Here is a 21,783-nt window from a genome sequence, read left to right as displayed (position 1 = left end):
TCGTGTAGAAGGGGTTGGAATCAGGGAGCAATAAATAGCCCTGATTAATTCACATATCAGATTATTAGTCCACGAAAAACTTACAACTTGTTATGCTCTTCCTATTTTCACGGGAAATACTCCCAATTAATTAGACAGTGTACACTGAAACAGCTAAACATGTGTGGGTACTATGGATTTTCTATTTCTAGGATCCTCTGAGTAGTGCAAGTTGATAAAGACCTAGTTTTAGGTGGGAAACCGGATGAAGAAATGGACCCCGAAAAGTTAGGAGAGAGGCCCTGATGTTGGGGAAGGAACCTGAGCTCTGCAGTTGGGTTTGACTTTGATGCCGGCCTTTGCCCCTTACCGACCAAGCATTTGTTAATTTTTTTTTAATTAAAATTTTTTTAAAACTGAATTTACTGGGGTGGCGTTGGTTAGTAAAATTACGTAAGTTCCAGATGTACAACTGTATAATACCTCATCTCTGTGTTGTATTGTCTCCTTCCAAGTCTAGGCTCCTTCCACTACCTTTTATCCCCCCTTTACCCTCTTTAGTCTCTCCCCACCCCCTTACCCTCTGGGAAACACCCTGCTGTTGTGTCTGTGAGGTTTTGTGTTTCTTTCTTTTTTTTCCTTAATCCTTTCATCTTTTTCACCCAGTCCTGCAACACCCCTCCCCTCTGTCAGTCTGTTCTCTGTTAGTCTTTTTCTATTATGTTTGTTAGTTTATTTTGTTCATTAGATTCCACATATGAGTGAAATCATATGGTACTTGTCTTTCTCTGACTGGCTAAATTCCAACTTCTTAAGCTTCTTTTCTGTCCACAAAGCTAATATTATTGTACGAAGTTGTCCTGCAAAGTAAATGAAATAATGTTGCAAACTGCTTGCACAAGGTAGGTACTTAATAAATGCCACATTGATAGTCGTAGATTTAATATTCCAATTTATGTAATTTCCTTTCTTAGGGATACCACCTGCTGATGGGTTTAGCTTTTGCCAAGAATTGTTTAGGGTGTGAACACAAGGAAAAGCTTTCAGGTATAAGCTGAGGTTCGTTGGGGTTTGCTAAGCAGAATTTGCCTAAGGACGCCCTTCTTGGCAGGAGACCTGCACTTGGCCTAATGCAGGTGCTCAGTTGGGGCAGGGCTGAGGACTCTCCCTTTTCCCACCCCTGCCTCCTGGCAGAGCCTCCTGAGGCCTGAATGCAGGGTTGTCTGATTAGATTAGGACAGAAAAACCCCTTTTGTGATTTTACCGATTTAACCTTTGTTTTTGGCTCCTAGGAGCATATTCAAAGCTAATTAAACATGACTGGCAGGAACACCCGATGCTTTTGTGGGGTTGACTCACCCTCACCTTATGGAGGAAGGAGGCTCAATTGACTTCTTATCCTAATGGTGCTGTTTTGTTTCCTAGCACTCCATGTTTACAGCAATTCATAAGCATTACACCCTGGACGACTGGAAGCTCTTTGCCACTAATCACCCAGAATGCCTGCAGGTATGACTATTGCCTTTGTTGCAGAGGGTGGAAAATCTTTGGGGTTGTCAAAAAGATTTTAATCAGCTGCAGATAGACACAACGACACCTGAGAGAGACCTGGGGAAATGCAATTATGGTCCCCCAGCCGTTTGTAGTTGCAAAGGGTTTGCTAAGGAAACCTGTTCTGTATCCTGTTTTGAAACTATTAGGATTGACTTGGAAGGGATATCTGCTTTTTCCCCTTGAAAGGCGAGGTGCTGTGAGAGCCTGGGGAGGACCTCTTTTACCTGCCAGGGCTAGACCCAGTGCGACCATTCCTTTTGGACTTAGGGGAAAAAAGGTCTAATTGTAACAAGTTGTTTTGGAGTTGAAGAAACAGTATGCCAGCCAGGATGGCTATAATCAAAAGGCAGAGAGTAACAAGTGTTGGCATAAATGTGGAGAGAGTGGAATCCTCCTATATTGCTGGTGAGAACGTAAAATGATGCAGCTGCTTTGGAAAATAGTTTGGCAGCTCCTCAGAAAAGTTAAACGTAAGAGTTACCATATGACTCAGCAGTTCTGGTCCTAGGCATAGGCCAGCAGAAATAAAAGTGTATGTCTACACAATAACTTGTACAGAGGTGTTTATAGCAGCATTGTTCATAATAGCTGAAAGGTAGAAACAAGCCATATACCTGTCTGTTATTGGTGGGAATTACCATATTTTGCCATGTATAATGCACTCCCATGTATAATGCACACCCACGTTTTTGGCCCAAACTTTTCAGGAAAAAAAAAATCTTTCGTTTTAATTTTTTAATTCAATGTTTTATTTGTTTATATTTAAAAACAGATCATTGTATTCCTCGGTATTATTATGCATAAGGATATTGTTATTGCTCTCTAGAGTTACACTTTTAATGCATAAGCATAAATAAAATCATTAAAAACATTTATATAGTACACTCAGAATTTGTACTGCCCATGTATAATGTGCATCCTTATTTTTCCCTAAAAAATGTGCACATTATACGCAGCAGAATACAGCAGGTTCTTTCATGGTGTCACAAGGAAAGCATTCCAAGGACCCGTGCACAGGAGCTTGTGGTGTGGCAGAATGGTTTATTTGTGTAGAAATAGAAGCTTCCACCTGTTGTCCAATGTCTCAGCTCTCTCTGTCCCGCCATGGAAAAAAATCCAGCCTTTCCTCAGCAAAGCCAAGACAAAAGCCAGCATCCAGAGTTTTTGCTTCATATTAAAGCTTAGTTCTTTGCAGCCTGCAGACAGGTGGTCTCAGTCCCCATCCAGGGAGCTTAGCTTGTTCCCTCGGCTGCCCCGGTGGTGAAGTCTGTGTGGCTGCTAAGGCCACAGGGCTGTGGCAAAAGGATGCATGAGTGCGTGGGCTGAGTGTGGGTCATGGGGGGCGGGGAGAGGCGCACTGCTTTGTCCCCTGGGATTATATTAGTTTGGGTTGGGACAGACCAGGTGCCTTTTCAGAAGAACCAATCAACTTCCCAGTCTTCTGTGGGCTTTGGATGGGTTTACACCCTCTAGTTAGACTGAGAGGCCTCTGTGGTCCAGCACTTCCGCTTGTGTCCCCCAACTATCTGGTACTTGAGGGAGGACAGAGGAGTGTTAATCTTCTGGGTGGAGAAATGCTATAATCCCCTGGAGTGTGAAAAGCTGTAGCTTCCTGATAGAGTAGGCTAATATTCCCGTTTATTAAGCTCAATGCCCAAGTCCCTTTCCTCCTGTTTCTCATCAGTCATTTGCTAAATACCAATGGTAACACATAAACTGATGAATGAAATCTGGTATATTCATACAATGGGATATTATTCAACCATAAAAAGAAATGAAGTACTGATACAGGCTACAGCTGGATGAGCCTTGAAAACATTTTGCTAACTGAAAAAGCCCGACACAAAAGGCCACATATGTGATTTTGTTCACGTGAAATCTCAGGAATAGGCAAATGAGTGGAGACAGGAAGTAGATTAGTGGTTGCCTGAGGCTTGAGGGAGGGTGAGGCCTTTAAGGTATGACAGATTTTTGCGCGGGGATGGTGATGAAAATGGTCTAAAATTGATTGTGATGGCTGATGGTGCACCACTCTGAATATACTAAAAACCATGGCATTGTCTACTTTAAATGGGTGAATTGTACGGTATGATTACGTCTCCTTAAAGCTGTTACTATGTTTATTTAAAAAGGGCAGTTTGAAACTAACAGAAAGCCCCAAGTATAGTGCCTCCCCACCCCCCTGGCACGGGTGGGTGGCTCTGAGCTGGTGCCTGCAGAGCGTCTCTGCAGCGGAGACGCTCCCCGCGAAGGTCAGGCTGCCTGTGATGGAGCAGTGACGGCAGGTTGCACTGCTTTGGAGGTTGCACTGGTTTTTTTTTTTTTTTTTTTGGTCCTATACTTTAATCGTGTGTGGATTTTGATTAGTGAGAAGGTGGTTTGGGAGATAAAATAATTTCAGCTCAATAGTAGCTGCTTCATTTTTGCTGTATTGTGTTCAGATGAACCATACTGTTTTCACCTTCGTCTCCTTGTCTGTCAGAAGTTGGGAAGGCGGTGCGTGTGGGGCACCGTGTGGCTAATTGGAAGCTTGGCTTTCCTGACCCAGTGTGATCGTTTGACTGACTGCCCTGGCCCCCACCGGTGTAAAGGCTGATTTTTATGAAAAGGGAAAATGTTAAAAACTCAGTAGCCCTCAGAGAAACTAACTAATCTTGACTTGCACGTGCCAAACACAAAGAGAAATGAAGAGGGATATAAAGATAGCAAAGCTCTTGTGGGAGGGAAAGAGATGGGTGGATTGGGCATGCTGGTCAGGTTGGCAACATGGAGGGAAACTGGAGTGTCTGGGTTGTAGCTACATTGTTGTGGTTTTTTGAAAATAACAAAGATATTAATATACATCCCTACTCTGTGGCTTATGGTTTAGAGATAAGTTAAAATGTTCTTAACAATATTCTTATAAAGGTGAGATACGACTCTGGGCCCAATCCTGTGGCTTAGTTGCACTAAGGCAGCATTTGCTAAAAAACAGGTCTTTTCTCAAAGAGCATTTTTTGGAGGATGCGATGGGCGGGTTGGAGGGCACTGGCGCTGGGGAGGTTGGGGGAGGGGGTGTCCCAGAGTGGGGGGCGGTGGCTTCAGAGGTAAACATGTCTAAGTGCAGTTGGTAAAGACCACTTAAGTCTCCTTTGTTCTCGTACCATGGGACACTCAGCCCTTTTAATAGGAACATTGAGATTCATGGCTCTTTGGGTTACAATTTGCATGTTGTATTCATATTGTATGGGAGTAAAAATGAAAATAAAAGATTTTATTCTGTTTATTTTTTAAAAGATTTTCATTTATTTATTTATTTTTAGAGAGAGGGGAAAGGAGTGAAGAAAGAGAAAAGTATCAGTGTGCGGTTGCCTCCCATACATCCCCAACTGGGGACCCGGCCTGAAACCCAGGCATGTGCCCTGAACGGGAATTGAACCGGCAACCCTTTGGTTTGCAGGCCGGCACTCAGTCCACTGAGCCACACCAGGCAGGGCAGAAGAAGTTTTATCAGGGGCGTTTTAGACATCTTTCCCTCCTTCCTCCTGACCCCCAAAGCGAGGTACTTGGGGTGATAGCCACAGAGTTGGCATAAGGAGGCCCGAGTTCATTGGCCCCCTCTTCATTTTTCGTGACTCTCCTCTGCTCCAGGGGGAGGAGAATTTGCACCAGCAGTTCCACGATTCGGAGTTCCACGTAGAGAGCTTGAGGAAAGTAAACAAACTCCAAGGACAAGATTTCCCAAATATTTAATAAACTGTTTACTAGAAAGATTCTGTGGCCAAGGGTCAGGGTTAAGGATATATGCAATTTAATGGTGGGAAAGACAGCAGGGGTAAGGTTTAGATAATTTAACGAGTGAAAGTCCTTTACCTCTGCTGCTGCATATTTTTTGAGCAGGTCTGCTGTGTGTGTATTTGATCAGGGTAATTTCAGAGGGTTGATGTACTGTCCCCAGAACAGGTGAACGGATGGAGACAGGGTCTGACTTCTGAATACTATTCACTGTTCATGTCTTGCACCTTTTGGTTTATTTTTGGTATAGCATGTAGCTGTGAGTTCCGGCAGTGGGAAGAATGATCTGGAAAAGATGAGCAGCATCTTGGAAGCTGTGCCGCAGATTAAGTTTATTTGCCTGGATGTGGCCAATGGCTATTCGGAGCATTTTGTGGAATTTGTGAAACTTGTCCGTGCCAAATTTCCAGAACACACCATTATGGTAGGTATGATGGAACATTCTGTAGAGGGGGAAGCAAAAAGAGAGGTGTTGAGTGTGTCAAGGGAGTTATACCTTCTTCAGAGCTTTTGGTGCCTTCTTATTAGAAGACTAGTTGAAAATCACTGGAAAAAGTGGAAGCTGCTATGGAAGATCTGAAAACTGGTTCACCTCTGTAAAAAGCAAAATCCAGATCAACATCATAGGGTACTGGCTCCCTAGCTCTGCTTAATATCTTCAAAAGTTCCTTACCATGTGATACCTTTAAACAGATGTCTGTGTCAATTTTTTTTCACATTATAAGAGAAAGTTTATGTAGAAGTGAACCAGCTGGGCTGTGTAGGCTCAGGAAACAAGTTACGGAGGCAGAAGAAAGGCCCTGGGAGCTTAGGAGAGAGAAGGGCAAAGGTAACGTGCCTGGAGCAGGGAAGAAGAGGGGTCAGGAAAGGCACAGACGTGCTCCTGAGAGGGAGAGCCAGAGATCAGATTTTTAAAAATGAAAAACCCACTGTACTTGGGTTTTAGTGTAACATACTTATACCATCTACACCCTACTTCTACCTGCCAGTAGAAATTGCTGCTGCAGGAATTGAATCCGTAGTACGAACGTTTCTTCAGACTCAACTATTCCTGGCCAATTACTTGGCGTATTATTTTATCTAGCATCTTTATTTTTTACCTTTCCTGCCTTTTTTGTATTTTCATAATTATTAACACCTTCATTAGTTAGAATATATATTTGTTATTGCTGGGAAGTATGAATTTTCAGAAAAGGGAACTAGAAACTGTAAGGTTAAAGAAACTCTCAGGTTAAGGTTAATCTGGCTTTTGGGAAATCTATATTGTAATTATGTGTGTCTTTACTGGTCTGAATTAACAGGGCAATTAAAGATTGACCACTAGATCAGCTACCTAAGTCTCCTTCTTAAATTTTATTCTTCCTCATGTTTTATCAGTGTTAGGAAGTTGGGAGACAGGAATTATTTCTATTGATGGAGTTAACTTCTGGTAAGGATTTCCAAGGAGTTTTAAGATAAGTATTTTTATGTTTTCCAATCACATGAGAAGAAAGGATCAAAAATTGTCCCAAGATCAACCAGCTGTATGGTGTCAGCAGTTGGGTGGGGAACAGAAACATTTATTTTACCCTCCGTAAAAGTACTGCCAGTGCCATTTTTTAAAAATAGTAATACCATTTATTGAGTGCCCACTGTGTTCTGGAAAGTTTACATGTGGGTTTTTTTTCCTCTTCTTCACATCTCTGTAAAGAGTAGAAACTGCAGTTCAAACTTAGCACCGATGAGGAATCTTAAGCTCTTACTTCGTTGTTACACTTTGGGATTTTCACAAGGTCATAGCATCATTAAACAGTAAAGCTGGGATTTAAAGACAGGTTGTTCTGAGTGAAAGGTCCAAGGTCTTTCCTTGAGACTTGTTAACATGCCCCATCCTTGTTAACTTTGGTAATAAAGCACCCTTCTTCCACTAGGCAATATGCGTGTAACCAATTTCCTGCTTCCCAGTTCTGAGGAGGTTGAGCTGTTTTATGCTTGTACTGGGGGGTGATGAAGTTGCTCTCAATCGTGACTGAAGGATGGGTTGTCGTCAGGCCCCACTGGCTCTTTTACCCCAGCACCTGTGGTAACTTTGTCTCAGGAAAGACAGAATAGAAAGCTGGACTCCAGGGGGAGCAGGAGCCCTGCCCCCCAGCTTGGTCCTGGAAGCTCTGCCCAGCATTTACTATTAAACATAAATTCTGTGAAACAGCAGCTGGATGGTAGAAAGAGCATGACAAATATTTGTTGATTAGGAGGGGTCTTTTTTTTTTATTCCTTTTGGAGAGTCAGAAATAATGCAGGCTGAGGATGGCTGTGGACAGTCTTGTCTGAGGTGGTGGAATCTAGATCTTTCCAGAAATTTCCATTTCACCTCTACTGCTTTTACAGCCCTGAAGAAACAAGGGACTAAGAAACTTGGGAAGTCGTGCTTCCTATCTATCTGTTTTTGGGTATGAGTTCCCTGTGAAGGCTAAAGAATCAGAAATTACGTGGATCTAATGAGTCAGCCTAGCGGTTCCACTTTCTTTCTCTTTAGTAATTCTTGTATTAAGTAGTGAACCAAGATTTACATATGGAAACGTGCATAAAACCTGTATGTTTAATAGTCATAAAATAAAATAGCTGTCCTCCAGTGTCCCTGCATTCAGAAGCCCCACCCTGACTCTGGTGGTCATTTCCTTCCTCGTGTGTCTCTGGTTTCACCACCTACTGATGCATTCCCCAGAAGCACCACTTCATCTTGCCTGCGTTGGAACCTTATATAAATGGAAATCCTGTTGTGTTTCCTGTATCTTCTTTTGTTCAATAGCAGGTTGTGATGCATGCATGTTGTTTCTGTGTTACCGTTGTTCCTGGGACAAATCTTTTTTTTTTATCCTCACCTTAGGACATGCTTATTGATCTTAGAGAGTGGGGAAGAGAGGGAGAAACATTGATTGTGCCCTGAATAGGGGACCGAACCCACAACCCAGGCATGTGCCCTGACCGGGAATCGAACCCGTAATCCTTTGGTGTATGGGATGATGCTCCAGCCATCGGAGCCACACTGGCCAGGGCCTGGAATGAATCCTTGTTGCTGTTTCCCAGATGTCTCACTAGCCCTTGTCCCCTCCTCTGCTTTGCTGTTGGTTGTAACACAGTTAGGTTCACTAACTGAGTGATTTTCAATCCTTTTCACCTCATGGCAAGATAACCTAGTTGCTAAAATTCTGCAAAAAATATATTTTTTTGCCAGTCAGACAGAAAATTAGGTATACAAGGGTGATTTTGATTCATTCACACTGGAAGGCTATTGTTGTGTTGGTGGTTGTCTTTTTTTTTTTTATTTGACGGTCTAAGGGAGAAGAGGTGAGTGCCCCTGACTAAATAGTCCAATATTGCATGTTTTAAATATTCTCATGGCACGCTGGTTGAAAATTGCTACACTAACTTAATGCCCCAAAGTTGGTGTGGCCACATGAGCTGAGCCAATTGCGGAAGTCACAAAACTTCTGAATCTCATTTTCCTCGCCTCTGAAAGGAGGTCTAGGATAATCGTGGCTGGAGAATTACTTTGGGGGTCCGGCAGGGCAGCGTTTTGTGACCAGTGCGATATTTACAAACAGGAGTTGCCAGTGAGTGACATGCGGGCATGCGCTCTGAGAACCGTTGGAGGTGGAAGGCTGATGGAGAAAGGATGGCGGCGGGGTGGGGGGCGGGAACGGAGTCATCAGTTTTGAGAAGAGGGAGTAAACATGTCCATACCACTTCTTTTAAAAAAGCAGAAATGCATTGGAGCCCCGGAGGGTTCCATGTGCATGCTCCCAACAGCTGGCACAGAGAGCCTGTGTGCCACCCTTAGGCGAACACCAGGGACAGTGGGCAGTGCAGCAGCGGGGCAGGCCGGTAGGACAAGGGCCAGGGGGTTGCTGCTAGTGCAGAGCCTGGGAGTTGCTATGGGGGATGAGGCTGGGAGGGCGAGATTGGCACTGAGTTCCCATGGCCCTCCGGGCAGCTATCAACAGCGAGTGCCTCTCCAGCGGCTGCTGGCTGGTCAAGGTTGTGTGATTGTTCTTGTTGGTTTCTCCAGCAATGAACAGGAGCATTTGGCAAGGTTGGTGTTTATTCCTAAGCCATCCTTTTCCTGCACTGACCCTTGAAATCTGTGATTCATTCAGAAACCTGCAGTGCTCTGTCCTTGTTTATGGAACTGAGATTTCCTAATGGCTTCTGGAGGCATTGTGAGGGTGCATTACTATTTGTACAATGCTTTGAAACTGTAAGGTATATAATATGGGTGCTGAGTGTTGATTGGTACAGTGTAGGGAACAGAAGAGGTGCTCAGAAATGTACTTGGCAGAGGCTCGCAATTCCGGTGCTCCGCGCTGGGAGTGAGGGCCTGTCGCTCCCATTGCCCAGTGCGCTCTGGATTTAGGTGCACAGCCTTTTCTCTTGTCTTTCGCCTCGGGCAAGCCTTGCCACATGTAGGGAAGGAGGAAGAGGGGGTTTGAGAGAACATCTTTGGCAGAGAAGGGTCCCGTAGGGGCACTGGTTGTTAGAAGAATGTAACAAGTCAGTACATTCTAGGTGCTATTGGAAGAGCCAGTAGCAAGGATGAGGCACCTCTCGTTTAACAATAACAAATCCTGGAGTAAGGATAATAGCACCTGCCTTCAATAATGTGACACTTAGTCTTAGGCTAAGGAACTTTCCAAGGATCATGGAGCCTAGGGTTTGAAGCCAGGCAGCCTGCCCCCAGGCCCTGTGATGTCCCTGTTAGACCACGCGGCCACCAGTCCGCATGCCAGCTCAGGCTTGCCCGGGGCGCGGAAGTCCCTGGATTGGGTCTGAGATACGCTTTTGTGCTGGTGGCTCTTTCTGACCTGGTCCTGTGAGGAGGAGGGTCTGTGACACCTGAGCTCTTAGAGTAGACTGGAAGTCCAGCTCTGTGCCCTTGGGGAATGCCAGGTCAGCCCCTGGTGGCCTGTCCCAGGTAGCCATGGCCTCAGCATCTCTGCCCGTGGCCCTTGGCTCAGTCACCTGTCTGCATTCTCCTCTCCGCAGTCATGGTCGGAGCTGCAGGAGACACGTCCCGCTCTGTACTGCTTCCCAGAGAGGTGCGCCCTCTCCCGTGTTCCTTGCAGGTATCCGTTGAGGGAAGCCTTAACATAGTCAAGTGTGTCTCACTCGAGTCCAAGGGACTCGTTATGACTGAGAGCACCTCTCAGGCTGGGCTGCCTGGATTTTTTGTTGTCACTGAACTTCTGTGAACTGAACCTGTGGTAGAAGCCATGAGAGCCTCAGAGATTCAGGTGATATTTGTCTCTGAGAGTCATGTAGCAAATAGATTGATGTGACATGAAACATGGTGGTCACAGCCTTATTAGCGTCTCCTACTCCCTGGTTCCCTGGGTAGGGAGATGCCACTTTCCGTGTACTTTGCACAAGATGCTGACTGGCATTAGGTTTCATCATATTATATTTGGAGTTGGCAAGTTGTGGCCCATGGGCCAAATCCAGCCTGCTGCAGTTTGCTGGCCCCTGCCTTGTGTCTTCCTCTAGAAAGGATTTTTCTTGGAAAAGGGCCTTAGAAGAGTCAGTAGAAAGTGGGTAGAGAAGTTATGGTTTAATGGGACAGAATTTTAGTTTGAGATGACAATAAAAGTTCTGGAGATGGATGGCGGTGGTAGTTGCACAACAATGTGAATGTGCTTAATTATTTAAAGATAATTTAAACAGTAACTTTTATGTTACATATATTTGACCACAATTAAAACTCAAAAAAAAAAAAAAAAGAAAGAAAAAAGAGAGTAGAAGAGCAATCTACAGAAGTCACTCTTAAGGGGAGGGACTAACAGTTGATTGTACCCCAGCTGCCACGGTAAACCTTACTGTGCAAACCGGTATGATTGGTGATTCTATAGCAAGACAGGTTGAGACTCAGAGTTGAAGTGATTTTCTTAAAATTATGTGGGAAGTAGGAGGTTCATTGTCTGACCTCAGGTCTTTCTGAACTTACTTTGCCATAGATACTCAGGTGTAAAGGAAAGCTGGAAAAACTGGGGCAGAACAGTTTGGATTTTGGTGTTTCTCCAGAGGACTTTTAAAAGTGGTACAAAAGTCCTTGAAATATTTGTTTTGTCATTTGAATGTCTCTTCCTGGGGCACTCACCCTCCTTGAATTGGAGGAGCAGTCATTGCCCGGCTGAGTGCGGTCTCCCGGGGAGAGGGGTGCCCAGTGGAGATCTCCGCTTGCCAGCTTTGGTGCCCATATAAGGCTCCGTGGATTCCGTTTTGTTGTGGCTGCCCCAAAAATGATCAGTGACAGCCGGATGTGCTGCTGGGTGCAGCAGTCCAGTCTCCTGCCCACACGTGGTGCTTCAGGGCAAGATAAGCAAGCTGCTCACTAATCGCCCCTCCCCCCAGCACATTGTGGCCTGGGCCTGCCTGGGGCTTTCACTGGAGCCTGGCCACACTCTTGTGTCATTCTCATTTCTGGTTTGGTCTTCTCCTTTTCTCTCTCTCTCTCTTTCTTTTTTCTTTCTTTCTTTTTTTTTTTTTTTTGCCCTTCTTTATTTCAAACATGAATAGACAGCTTTTGTTCCTGCAAGTGGAAACTCACTCATCCTCTGCTGGTCATCGGCATTCCTGTGGTGTTTTCCTCATGCTGAGGCGCGTCATCAGCGGGGTTTTTCCATGAGCAGCCCTCTCTGGGGCCGCCTTGGCCTGGCCTGTGGCTGAGCAGCCACACAGGTAGCAGAGGGGAGCCGGGGGTACCTGTGCAAGCCTCTGGGCTATGACACAGTATCGCTGTCCTGCGTGCTTGGACCGGATGTGGTTCATCCATCATAAACTGACTTGAATTCTTTTATTTTGTGTAAAGTAGGCCCTTTGGAATACGATGATTTGTAGGTAGCACACTAGGGGGAAAAAATCAACCTTGAACATGACACTGTGGGGAGCTTAAAGTAACTTAAGTTTTTTTTTATTTTTTCATTTATTTTATTTTTAAATATTTATTTTTATCTTATTTTTAAAAGTTTAAAAATTTATTTCCAAGCAGGTCAACCAGTGAAGACGAATGAGAGTCTTGTTTCTAAGGTTCCTATTAAGTTCTTTCTTGGGTACAGAACTTATGCTGGTCCTTGTGTTTAAAAAAACAAACACACCAAAAACCAAAAAAGGAATTATATTTAATAAAAGTAATACAGTTTCTACTGTAAAATCCAAAACATCTTAAAAAAGCCATAGACAATACTTTCACTTAGACATAATTTGTTAGCATCTTGTGTATGTTTTCATATACACATAGACTTTTGTGGGGTGTTTTTTTTTTAATGCAAGGAGATCTTGCTATTTTCTTTTGTCTCCCCTAATATTATACTGAAAGCATTTTAGCATTTTTGACATGCCATGAAACCAAGCTTAAAAGCATCACTTAAATGGGCCCTAGATTGTTGAACCCTTCCCATTTTGGGGAGTATATTTGCTATTTCGCACCGTTATAAATAACATCCTTGTTGTTAAATTCTTTGACCTCATATATGATTATTTCCCTGGGAAAGAATCCTAGAAGTAGACTTATTAGATCAAAGGATATATGTATTTTTGCATTTCTTCTATGTGGATATTTTGCTTTCTAAGACAATTCGTACTAAAACAGACATTTCACCCGCAGAGAGACAAAGTGCCTGTTTTCTCTTTAGCTTTTCATGGTTATAGTCATTGGTAGTTTGTTAAGTGACAAGTAGTGCCTCACTGGTATCGTAATTTAACATTGATTATTAGTGAGGTTCAACTTGCGCTGTGTTAATTGATTGCTTTTATTTCATCCGTTTGTCCATGCCCTCCGGTGATTATTAATGAGGTGGTAGCGCTTTCCTTGTCAATGTGGAAGAACGGCTGAATTCGAGGGACCCCTTGTCATAACTGCAGGCCGTTTTCTCCACCAGCTTGTTCGCTTCTTCGTGTTGCTGGTAGTTAGTATGGATGAGTATGTGTGCTTATATGTATACACGCTTTTTATTTTCGGGTAGACAGAACCGTGTTTATGCTTTTTTTCACTTTTATGCTTATCACAAGTATTCAAGGTTTTCATCTAAGTTTGGGGGGAGTATAACTTTTAGTGACTCTGTAATCCACCTGAAGCTTATTTTGGTGGAAAGTAGGAGTGATAATCGATGTCTGTTCCCCAGAGATACCTTTCGCAGCTCACTCTGCTGAGATGTTGTTCCCTTCTGCACTGACCTGCGGTGCCACCTTTATCATTTACTCTCATCTGTTCTAGCCCTGTTTCTGGACCACCTGTCATTTTCGACTGTCAGATGCTGTTTGGATTAAAGCAGCTTTGAGCCCTCCTTATCGCCCTCTGCCAAGATCCTTTTGTACAAAGTTAGAAGTTACTTTGTCTAGGTTTAAAAAAGAAAAATTCCCTCTGGGAATCAATTCAGTGAAAGGATAGTGGGGCTTTAATATTAAAAAAAAAATGAGTAGAATGAGTAGGGATGCATTTCTCAAAATAAGGCTTTGCACAGTTGTGAAAATTTAGTCAGGCATCTTGCCAAGTCTCCTGTGCACCAGCTGAAGAATCCACAGGGCAGTAAGTTGTAATAAAAAGGGCTATTTTTGAGCTCCCAGACTCCTACAGTGAAAGTGCTTGTGCTATTTGCAGCCCACAGGGATCCTTCTGGTTTATAGATTCTGCCACTTCCTGGTCTATATGTATATTCTTAGGGTCACAGCTTCATGTTCTGAAAATGGAGCAGGTTCCAGCGTTGTTGGTCCATGAGGGCTTGTCTTCCCTTTTCTATCTAGGTGGGAACCTCTGACCCTTGGGCGGGACACCCAGGTATCTTCTCAACTGTGAGGTGACCAGTAGTTTTCTAATCCTGGCCCGTGGGGCTCCAGAAAGATTTTTCAGGGGTTTTACGATCTGTGAAGCATTTTATGCCCAACAATAAAGATTTTAATCAGCTGAGAGAGTGTTGCATTGCTTCTTTTATGTAAATGGGTTAAGATTTTATTTTGTCCACCCATTGCTGAAATGTTCAAAAAGTTGTGACCTAGATAGTCTAAGGTCTTGGAGTTCTAAAACCATAGAGTTTGTGCTTTACCCAAATGTAGCCTCCAGGTGTTAAATTCTGGCTCCTATTGGATCCAATGTTTTACTTCCCTACTTTTTTTTTTTTTTGGGGAAAGGTCCCTGACTGCCTGGTGGCTTCAGGACATGCTTACCCTTCTGCCCAGTTGTGGAGTTTATTATTTGTCCTTGTACCACCAGGAGTAGTTCACGATTGTGAGCTGTCTTTCTTGTCCCAGGCAGGGAATGTGGTGACAGGAGAGATGGTGGAAGAGCTGATTCTTTCCGGAGCAGATATAATCAAAGTGGGAGTTGGACCAGGTAAGACTTTCTCGGAGAACAACAGAGGAGGGTGTGTGGGGGGAGAAATGGAACCCTGGGTTCACGGAGGTCGGAGATGGCCACAAGGGAGCTCATGAGTGACCCATCCTTAAGTTTAAAGCACATTTCTTTTGGAACTCTTACTGAGCTTTCAGAAGAAGCTCCGCATTAGAAATGTCATCGAGTTGCTATCTTGATGCCGCCCCCAGGGAACTGATAAATGAGCTTGGATGTGGTTAGAATGTGCGCACCGTAATTGTGGAAGAGAAAATGCAGATTTCATTAATGACTATATTTACCGTGAAGAGGAAGATGAAGGGTGAAGAATCCATGGGACAGTTAATGGACATGAATAACTCAAGTTTCTGTGAGTGTTTGAGAGATGCCAAACATTGCAAATACACGTGCAGCTGGGAGGCCGCATTTGAACTTGACCCATGGCCCGGGTAGTTATCACCTTTGGCTCCTCACCTGATACACGTCCGTATCCGATTTGACCATATGCTCTTGGGCATTCTCTCCTAGGACCGCCCATTGGCATCTTGAGTCAGGAAACAAGGCAGAGCCTTTCTGTCCTTACACTGGCAGGCCCATTTCTCTCGGGGCCAGTTGATGTTTGGTGTCCCCTTTGGCTGCACCCGAGCAGGAGCTTCCACATTTTTAAATTCTTCCTTCACATTCATGGTTAACCAGACACTAAAATGGGAGAGAAGGAAAGAAGGTGTATATTTTCAATTGGGATTAAAAAACAGCAAAGACCTAAAAATATTGCTTATCCAAAGGCATTACTGAAAAAGGAAGCAACTCATAACTAACGGGAGAAGAATGTGATGAAGTGCTGCTGGGAGAAGACACTGTGGGGCTGTGATTTGCACACTTGTCAGCCTTGAGGGGAAGGTGCACACGAGGGGGCTGTTGTGGAAGAAGAAGCCTGTAGGCTCATCCAAGCACCAAGCTTTGAACACACAGGGAGATTGTCAGGATTGGGTTTTTTATATTGCCACTCACTTAAGCCAGTTTGTAACATACTCGGAGGAAAGGAAAAGACAACTCTGGTCTTTACTGAGTGTCTCTCTTTGTTAAAATTTGAAGAAAGGACAAGGCCCAGGCCTTGATGACAAGGAGCTCCCACTTAGGATAGGCTGTCATAGACCAGGCTTTGAAGAGAATAGAACAAGCTGGTAATAGACCAGGAAGACAAAAGGCAGGGCAGTCACCAGTTACTTATTTAATCAGAAATATGTGCTGGGTGTGTCGTAGTTGCCATCGTGCAGGGTGGGTGCTGTATAGGACATGAAGGTGTGTAAGCAATCTTCTCGGCTCTCAAGGCGTTGTTCTTGATGTAATCGTGAGCATTTAGCTGCCCTCGCTTTTTTATGTATATCCTCTGTATGTATACATTCTGTTTCTCCTAAGGTTTTATTGTCCTTTTGCTGTCACTGTGTGACTCCAAGGCTGTCTGTTTAGAAGAGACGTGACTGAAGAGAGTAAGAGGCTCCCTTTGAGCCTGATATATTGGAACCTCATTTTTAAGTTGACTGGAGGAGTAAAAACAATGAATATTGCATATCTAAATGACGGCATAAAAAAAGATTTGCTATTAAGCAACTCCCAGGAACTGGGAAAAGCATTGAAAAGGGGCACCCCTGTCCCTATAACTGGGAGAAAATATGTGCCCAGTCTCTCCCTCCAACCTAGGGGTTCATCAAGACCACCCCCCAGATAGCTGGGAAAGGAGCCTGCCTCTGGAGAGGAGTTCTCTGGGCTGTGGGTACGGAGCATCCCCTGAGGGCCTGCAGAACTCACAGACCCTGAGTAGGTGCCGTCCTCAAAGTAGATCCGGAAGCTAGAAGTGAAGGCGGCAAATCAGATATCCATTTTTCAAAAACATGTTATATTCACAGGCTGTCAAAAGTGTGTGATTTAGGATCTTTTCACTGCTCTGATTGAGGAAAAGACTGTTTGAGGTCTCTGAACAGCTACGTGGAATGTCTACATCAAAAAGCTCAACTCTAACCTAAACTAAATCTGAATAATTATTTAATAGTAAAGAAAAAAAAAAAAGATCGCTCCTATACCTTGTCCCTCATCTGTGCAGAGCTCCAGGCTACTACAGCCAAGGCTACTTCCTTCTCTTGAGGATCTAGCAGTGGAGTGGGGGAGAGGGAAGAAAGCCATTTTGACCCAGTTTATAGAACTCTAGTTCTGCCCCAGTGCACATCTGGGGCAGAGGGTGGGGAGAGACACTCGTTGGCTCCAGGGTTGTGAGCAACAAGTGTTGCAGGAATGGACATAGAGAGATGGATCCTGACCTGCAGCGGAATAGATGTAGGAGAAGGGCCCCGGTCCTGTCTTCCTGGTGAAGCCAGGCCTGGGAGTATCGACATGCTTCTCTGTCTAAACCTGTCCCTAAGGACCCCTGGGAGACGTTTGCGGGAAGCTGTGAAGCCACTGGTGGTGGGGGGAGCAGGAGAGGAGGCGGGGGCTCAAAGCACCTCACCCCCACTTCTGGCCCAGTTTTTACACTGGCTCCAGGGCACTTCATCACCTGCATCATAGGGCATCCAGGAGGGACTGTCGGATGGCAAAACAGTGAGGACAGGGATGTGGATGACTCATTCATTCTTGAGCTCATACATTCTTTCAGTGACTCTCCATAGCGCCTTGTGTATGGGGCTCTGTTCTCAGCACTCTACAGCAGTGAACGTCTGGGGAGTTCACCATGCAGCAGAGAAAACAGGTCCTCCGTTCTTACACAAATCATTACTTAAACGCCTCTTTTAGAAATGGGTGCTGTGACAAACCATTTCCTGGAGGCAGTGACGTTTAAGATGAAACCTGAAAGATGAGAAAGGTTTGGCAAGACCAGGGTGTTGGCACACAGGGGAGTGTTTGGACAGAGGGAGCATCATGTACAGAGAACCCCTAAGGTGGAAAGAAACTCGCTGTGCAGGAGGAAGTAAAGTGTTAGCATGTCTGGAGCGTGGTCAGTGGGCCGGGGAGAAAAGAAGGTGGGAGAAGAGAGTACACGTTCGGGAGTTGGATGTAGGTGGTCTCGGAGCAGCGGTGCTCACCCGGTCCTCACCCGGAGGGAAGGGCGGGTCTTGAGCACGCAGACGCGCTGCAGATGCTGGCGCCTCGCGCATGACGCGGCTTGGACCATAATGCATACGGTCCATGAGGACCGGCCCTGACTGTGGGAAGACAGAGGTCAAAAGGACGAAGGCATCTAGGTGGCCGACTTCAGAGTCCAGGCTGGACGGGGACTCCGGACGGGGCTGGAGATGGACTGTGAGGTCATGAGGAGTAATGAGCAGGGTGTGTCGAGGGCAGAGCTGGGAGAGAATGAGGGTGCAGATATAGGGTTAGCGCCAGGTTCTGGGCCAGATGATTTTCACTCCTCATGCCATTTCACTTCTACCACAGCCCTGTGAGGCCACTGTTTTTATTTCCATTTCACAGGTGAGGAGCTGAGTGTAGAGAAGTTAGTAATTTGACAGAAGTTGAAGGTAAAGAAGGCTGGAGGCCGTGGGAGGAATGTAGGGGCCCCTGGAAATACAGTGCAGTGGTGTGAAGGGCAGCAGGAAGGAACGGGGGTGTAAGTGTGGCGAATCAGTGCCGAGCCGTGAAGGGGGAGCTGCCATAGGGGACACTAACGGTGGCAGCTTACGGGGTGGAATCTGTTTTAGACTTGAGCAGATGACGGGGTGAGGGCCTGATGGCGTGGTTAGAACCACCTGCGGCGAGCTGCTGGGCTGCCCTTCCCTTCGCACCTTTCCTCTGCCGTGGAAGGTTCACCCCCCGTAAATTGGGTAGGGCTGTGTGACAGTGATGGACGTTCATTTTGGGTCCCATTCTGCTCATTCATGGATCGCCTCTCTTTGGGTTCACTTCTTCCCTAATCTAGGTTCCGTGTGCACCACCCGCACCAAGACCGGGGTCGGCTACCCCCAGCTGAGTGCCGTGATTGAGTGCGCTGACTCTGCCCATGGCCTGAAGGGCCACATCATTTCTGTAAGTGTCCAAGCGGGGCAGGGGGAACGATCACAGAGGCGCTCGGGATGGCAGGGCCCTGCTTCCTGGCCCTGAGGGAGCCCTGCTTGCTGTTGCCACTTACCTGCTGGCATCCTGCGGCCTTGGAAGTGAGCGGGCATTGCGGTCGCAGCAGAGACACAGGCCCTACTCCGCGCTTATCCTGCAGCGAGTAAGGCGGGCACACTGGTCAATAAGAACTCTGGTCAGTAAGTCCTTGAAGTGGTCGGTAGCATGATGAGGGGTCCGTGGGGAGCTTTGAGATGGCCACCCCAAACTGGGGCCTTAAGAGAAATATATTGTCTCCCAGTCCTGGAGGCCAGAGGTCCGAAATTGAGGTGTCGGCAGGGTCATGAGGGCTCTAGGGAAGGCTGGGTTCCAGGCCCCGTGAGCTTCTTATGGTTGCTTGGGTTGTGGCACCATTATTCCAGTGTTCATGTAGTGTTCTCCCTATGTGCTTGTCTGTCTTTGTGTCCAAATGATTCCTTTTTATGAGAACATCCGTCGTATTGCTTCAGGATGACCTCATCTTAGCTAGCCGCAGTGGCGGTGGTGTCAGATGCCAGCAGGGGGTCACCAGTTACCACAGCGAGAACAGATTCCGGGGCCTGCTGGGGGCAGAGGTTAGGTTTTTGCAGGTTGAGACACATACGGGAAGGAGGGGAGGAGAGGCAGGGGCAGTGATCTAACAACACTTTCATGAAGCTTCAGGAAGAACAGCAATAAAGTACTCAGACACTAAATATGAAGGATTGAATGAAAGTCAAGTTGAAATCCTCAATTTATCTGTAATTCTGCTCTACCTTATTGACGTGAGCGCAATTCAGACAGTTGATGGGGGTTTTCATGTCTCTTCCCTTCTGCGTGAGATGATCAGAGTAGGACAGGACACGTCAGATAGTTGGACAGACTTGGATAGAACTACGGCTTCCTCTTATGTGGGTGATACATGTGTGTATTGTTTGTTTTTTACAAATTCTAAAGTAGTGACATATTTTTAGTGGTTCTGTAACAGTGGACTCATATGGAATATAGTAAATTAAATCTTCATTTCTTTTCAGTTGTACCATTCCTAACCTGTGTGCCCACATTAAGTAATGGGTTATTTTTTTTTTTAAGTCCAAATACAATGAATTACATGTCCTGGCCAAAGGTTACCTTGCTGGTTTCGGCTCAGCCTTTGAGCCTGTTGGGGTTTGACTTCTGGACCTGCTTCCAGGGTGTGCTAATACTCCCGCAGGCACGTTTGCTCCTTTGAGCCCTGCCACAGCGTGTGAGCTGTAGCTGTTGTTTCCCCCAACGTGATCTTCAGGTAACAACTGAAGCTGGGAGCCGGGTCCTTAACTCGGGGTCCAATGCAGATTGCCCGTGTGCTCCTTCTCATTCTTCATCCAGGCTTTCCATCCACCCATCCATGTGGACAGCAAGTCTTTATAGAGCAGCATCTACTATTGTTCTAGAAGCTGGTAATGACTAAAGGTTGGTTGTAGGCAGAGTTCTAAGCCCCTCCACTCCATACCAGTCCCTTTAGCTTTTGCCACAGTGAACAGACTAACACTCATTTATTGAACAACTAGTGTGTAAGAGGCTGACGTGAAGCTGTCCTTCATTTGCTGAGTGAAGTGACTGAGCGAGAAGTCTCAAGACTGCACTTTCTCCAAGATGCCAGTGGTTCTCAGAGGCTTACTGTAGCCTTGTAGGCTGACTGCAGGAGAGGCACCAGGGAAGCTTCTTACAGTTGACATTCCTGGACCCCATCCTAGTGAATTCAGCCCATGGACATTGGCCCCTAAAAGCATCATATGTAATCAGTCATAAGTCTCTATTACCATCAAGAATCTTAATCAGTATGTAGACCTTGTATTATAGCCATTCCTTGAATGGCTACCATTTCCAAATCAGTGGAGGTCAAATTAATAGTTTTACTATGAATGTAGTCTAAGATCCCACAGTTGTGCCTTTCTAGAAATTTTACGGGGCCATTTGTCAGCGGGGGTGGAGGCTCTGCTGGTACCAGGTGACCGATTGGAAGCCCATTTGGGATCTCTGTACACAGCACACCTACTTTACCGCTTATTTCAGCAGTTCTCTAAGTGTGGTGCCCAGGCCAGCAGCATCAGTATCAGCTAAGGACTTACTAGAAAATTTCGGACCCCATCCAGACCCGAATCAGTAACTCAGAGGATGAGGCCCAGGAATCTGTTTTTAACAAGCCCTCCAAGTCAGCCTGATGTGCTGTCAGGACTGAGAACCCCTGGCTTCTATAGGTCAGGTCATTGCTCCAGTCAGGTCTCGTCCGTCAGGGCCAGGGAGCAGCTCTGAATTTGTCAGTTAGGGGCAATGACAGCTCAGGCTTGTGCTGCTGGTGCTCTGGGTTTTTCATTTTCCATTAACAGTGAGACATTTCCTAGATGCGATTAGAAGTTTAATTTGTAGCCAAATGATTAAATGAAGTTCACAGACTTATAGGGGTCTGTACTCAACTTCATCTCATTCCTTCTTTTTTTTTTTCTTTTTAAAGATTTTATTTATTTTTAGGGAGGAGAAGGGAGGGAGAAAGAGAGGGAGAGGAACATCAATCATTTGCCTCCTGCATACATCCCAACCAGGGACCAAAGCCACAACCCAGGCATGTGCCCTGACTGGAAACTGAACCAGTGACCTTTTGCTTTGCAGGATGACGCCCAACCAACTAAGCCACACTGGTCAGGGCCAGCTCATTTCTTCTAACCAGCCAAGTGTCTTGGAGTTCAAAGCAACCATTTTCCCTACCATCCTGTTGACTAATGGAGTTTCACAAGTAGTTTTCTTCTCCGTGCCAGCAGTCTTAAACCCGCTGGCAGCCCATCAGATGTTTTGGATCCTGCCACTTTGTCCAATTTCCTTTCAGCTGTCTCATTTCACACATTAGTTGCTGAATTGGCACATCCGTGCTGGTGACGTTCAGAAAGAAGCCACAGCACAGAGTCTGTTCTGCAGGTGTTTACACCCAAGAGGCTGGACTGGAATCAGGTTTCTATTTATTGTGGCCCACATGGGCTGTTGAGAGGCACAGAGCTGAAAAATCCAGGATGTCCCCCCCCCCC

General features: G+C 45.5%; 1 protein-coding gene across 4 annotated transcripts in view; it reads left to right on the top strand.

Annotated features, from left to right (window-relative positions):
* Nucleotides 1-21,783, top strand: part of GMPR (guanosine monophosphate reductase) — a 41,251-nt gene that overhangs the window by 8,519 nt on the left and 10,949 nt on the right. For all 4 annotated transcript variants that reach the window (XM_054591868.1, XM_054591871.1, XM_054591869.1 and 1 more), the window contains exons 3-6: nucleotides 1,405-1,488; nucleotides 5,558-5,731; nucleotides 14,584-14,665; nucleotides 18,573-18,679. In XM_054591868.1, coding sequence (XP_054447843.1) covers nucleotides 1,405-1,488; nucleotides 5,558-5,731; nucleotides 14,584-14,665; nucleotides 18,573-18,679 — 447 coding nt within the window. The remainder of the gene's footprint in view (nucleotides 1-1,404; nucleotides 1,489-5,557; nucleotides 5,732-14,583; nucleotides 14,666-18,572; nucleotides 18,680-21,783) is intronic.

Source organism: Pteronotus mesoamericanus, unplaced genomic scaffold (genome assembly GCF_021234165.1).
Source record: "Pteronotus mesoamericanus isolate MK-2021 breed Mesoamerican mustached bat unplaced genomic scaffold, CSHL_Meso_final scaffold_31, whole genome shotgun sequence".
In the NCBI taxonomy this organism is placed as follows: Eukaryota; Metazoa; Chordata; class Mammalia; order Chiroptera; family Mormoopidae; genus Pteronotus; species Pteronotus mesoamericanus.
Note: the sequence above shows the minus strand (reverse complement) of the source record. Positions and strands in the feature narration are given on the sequence as shown.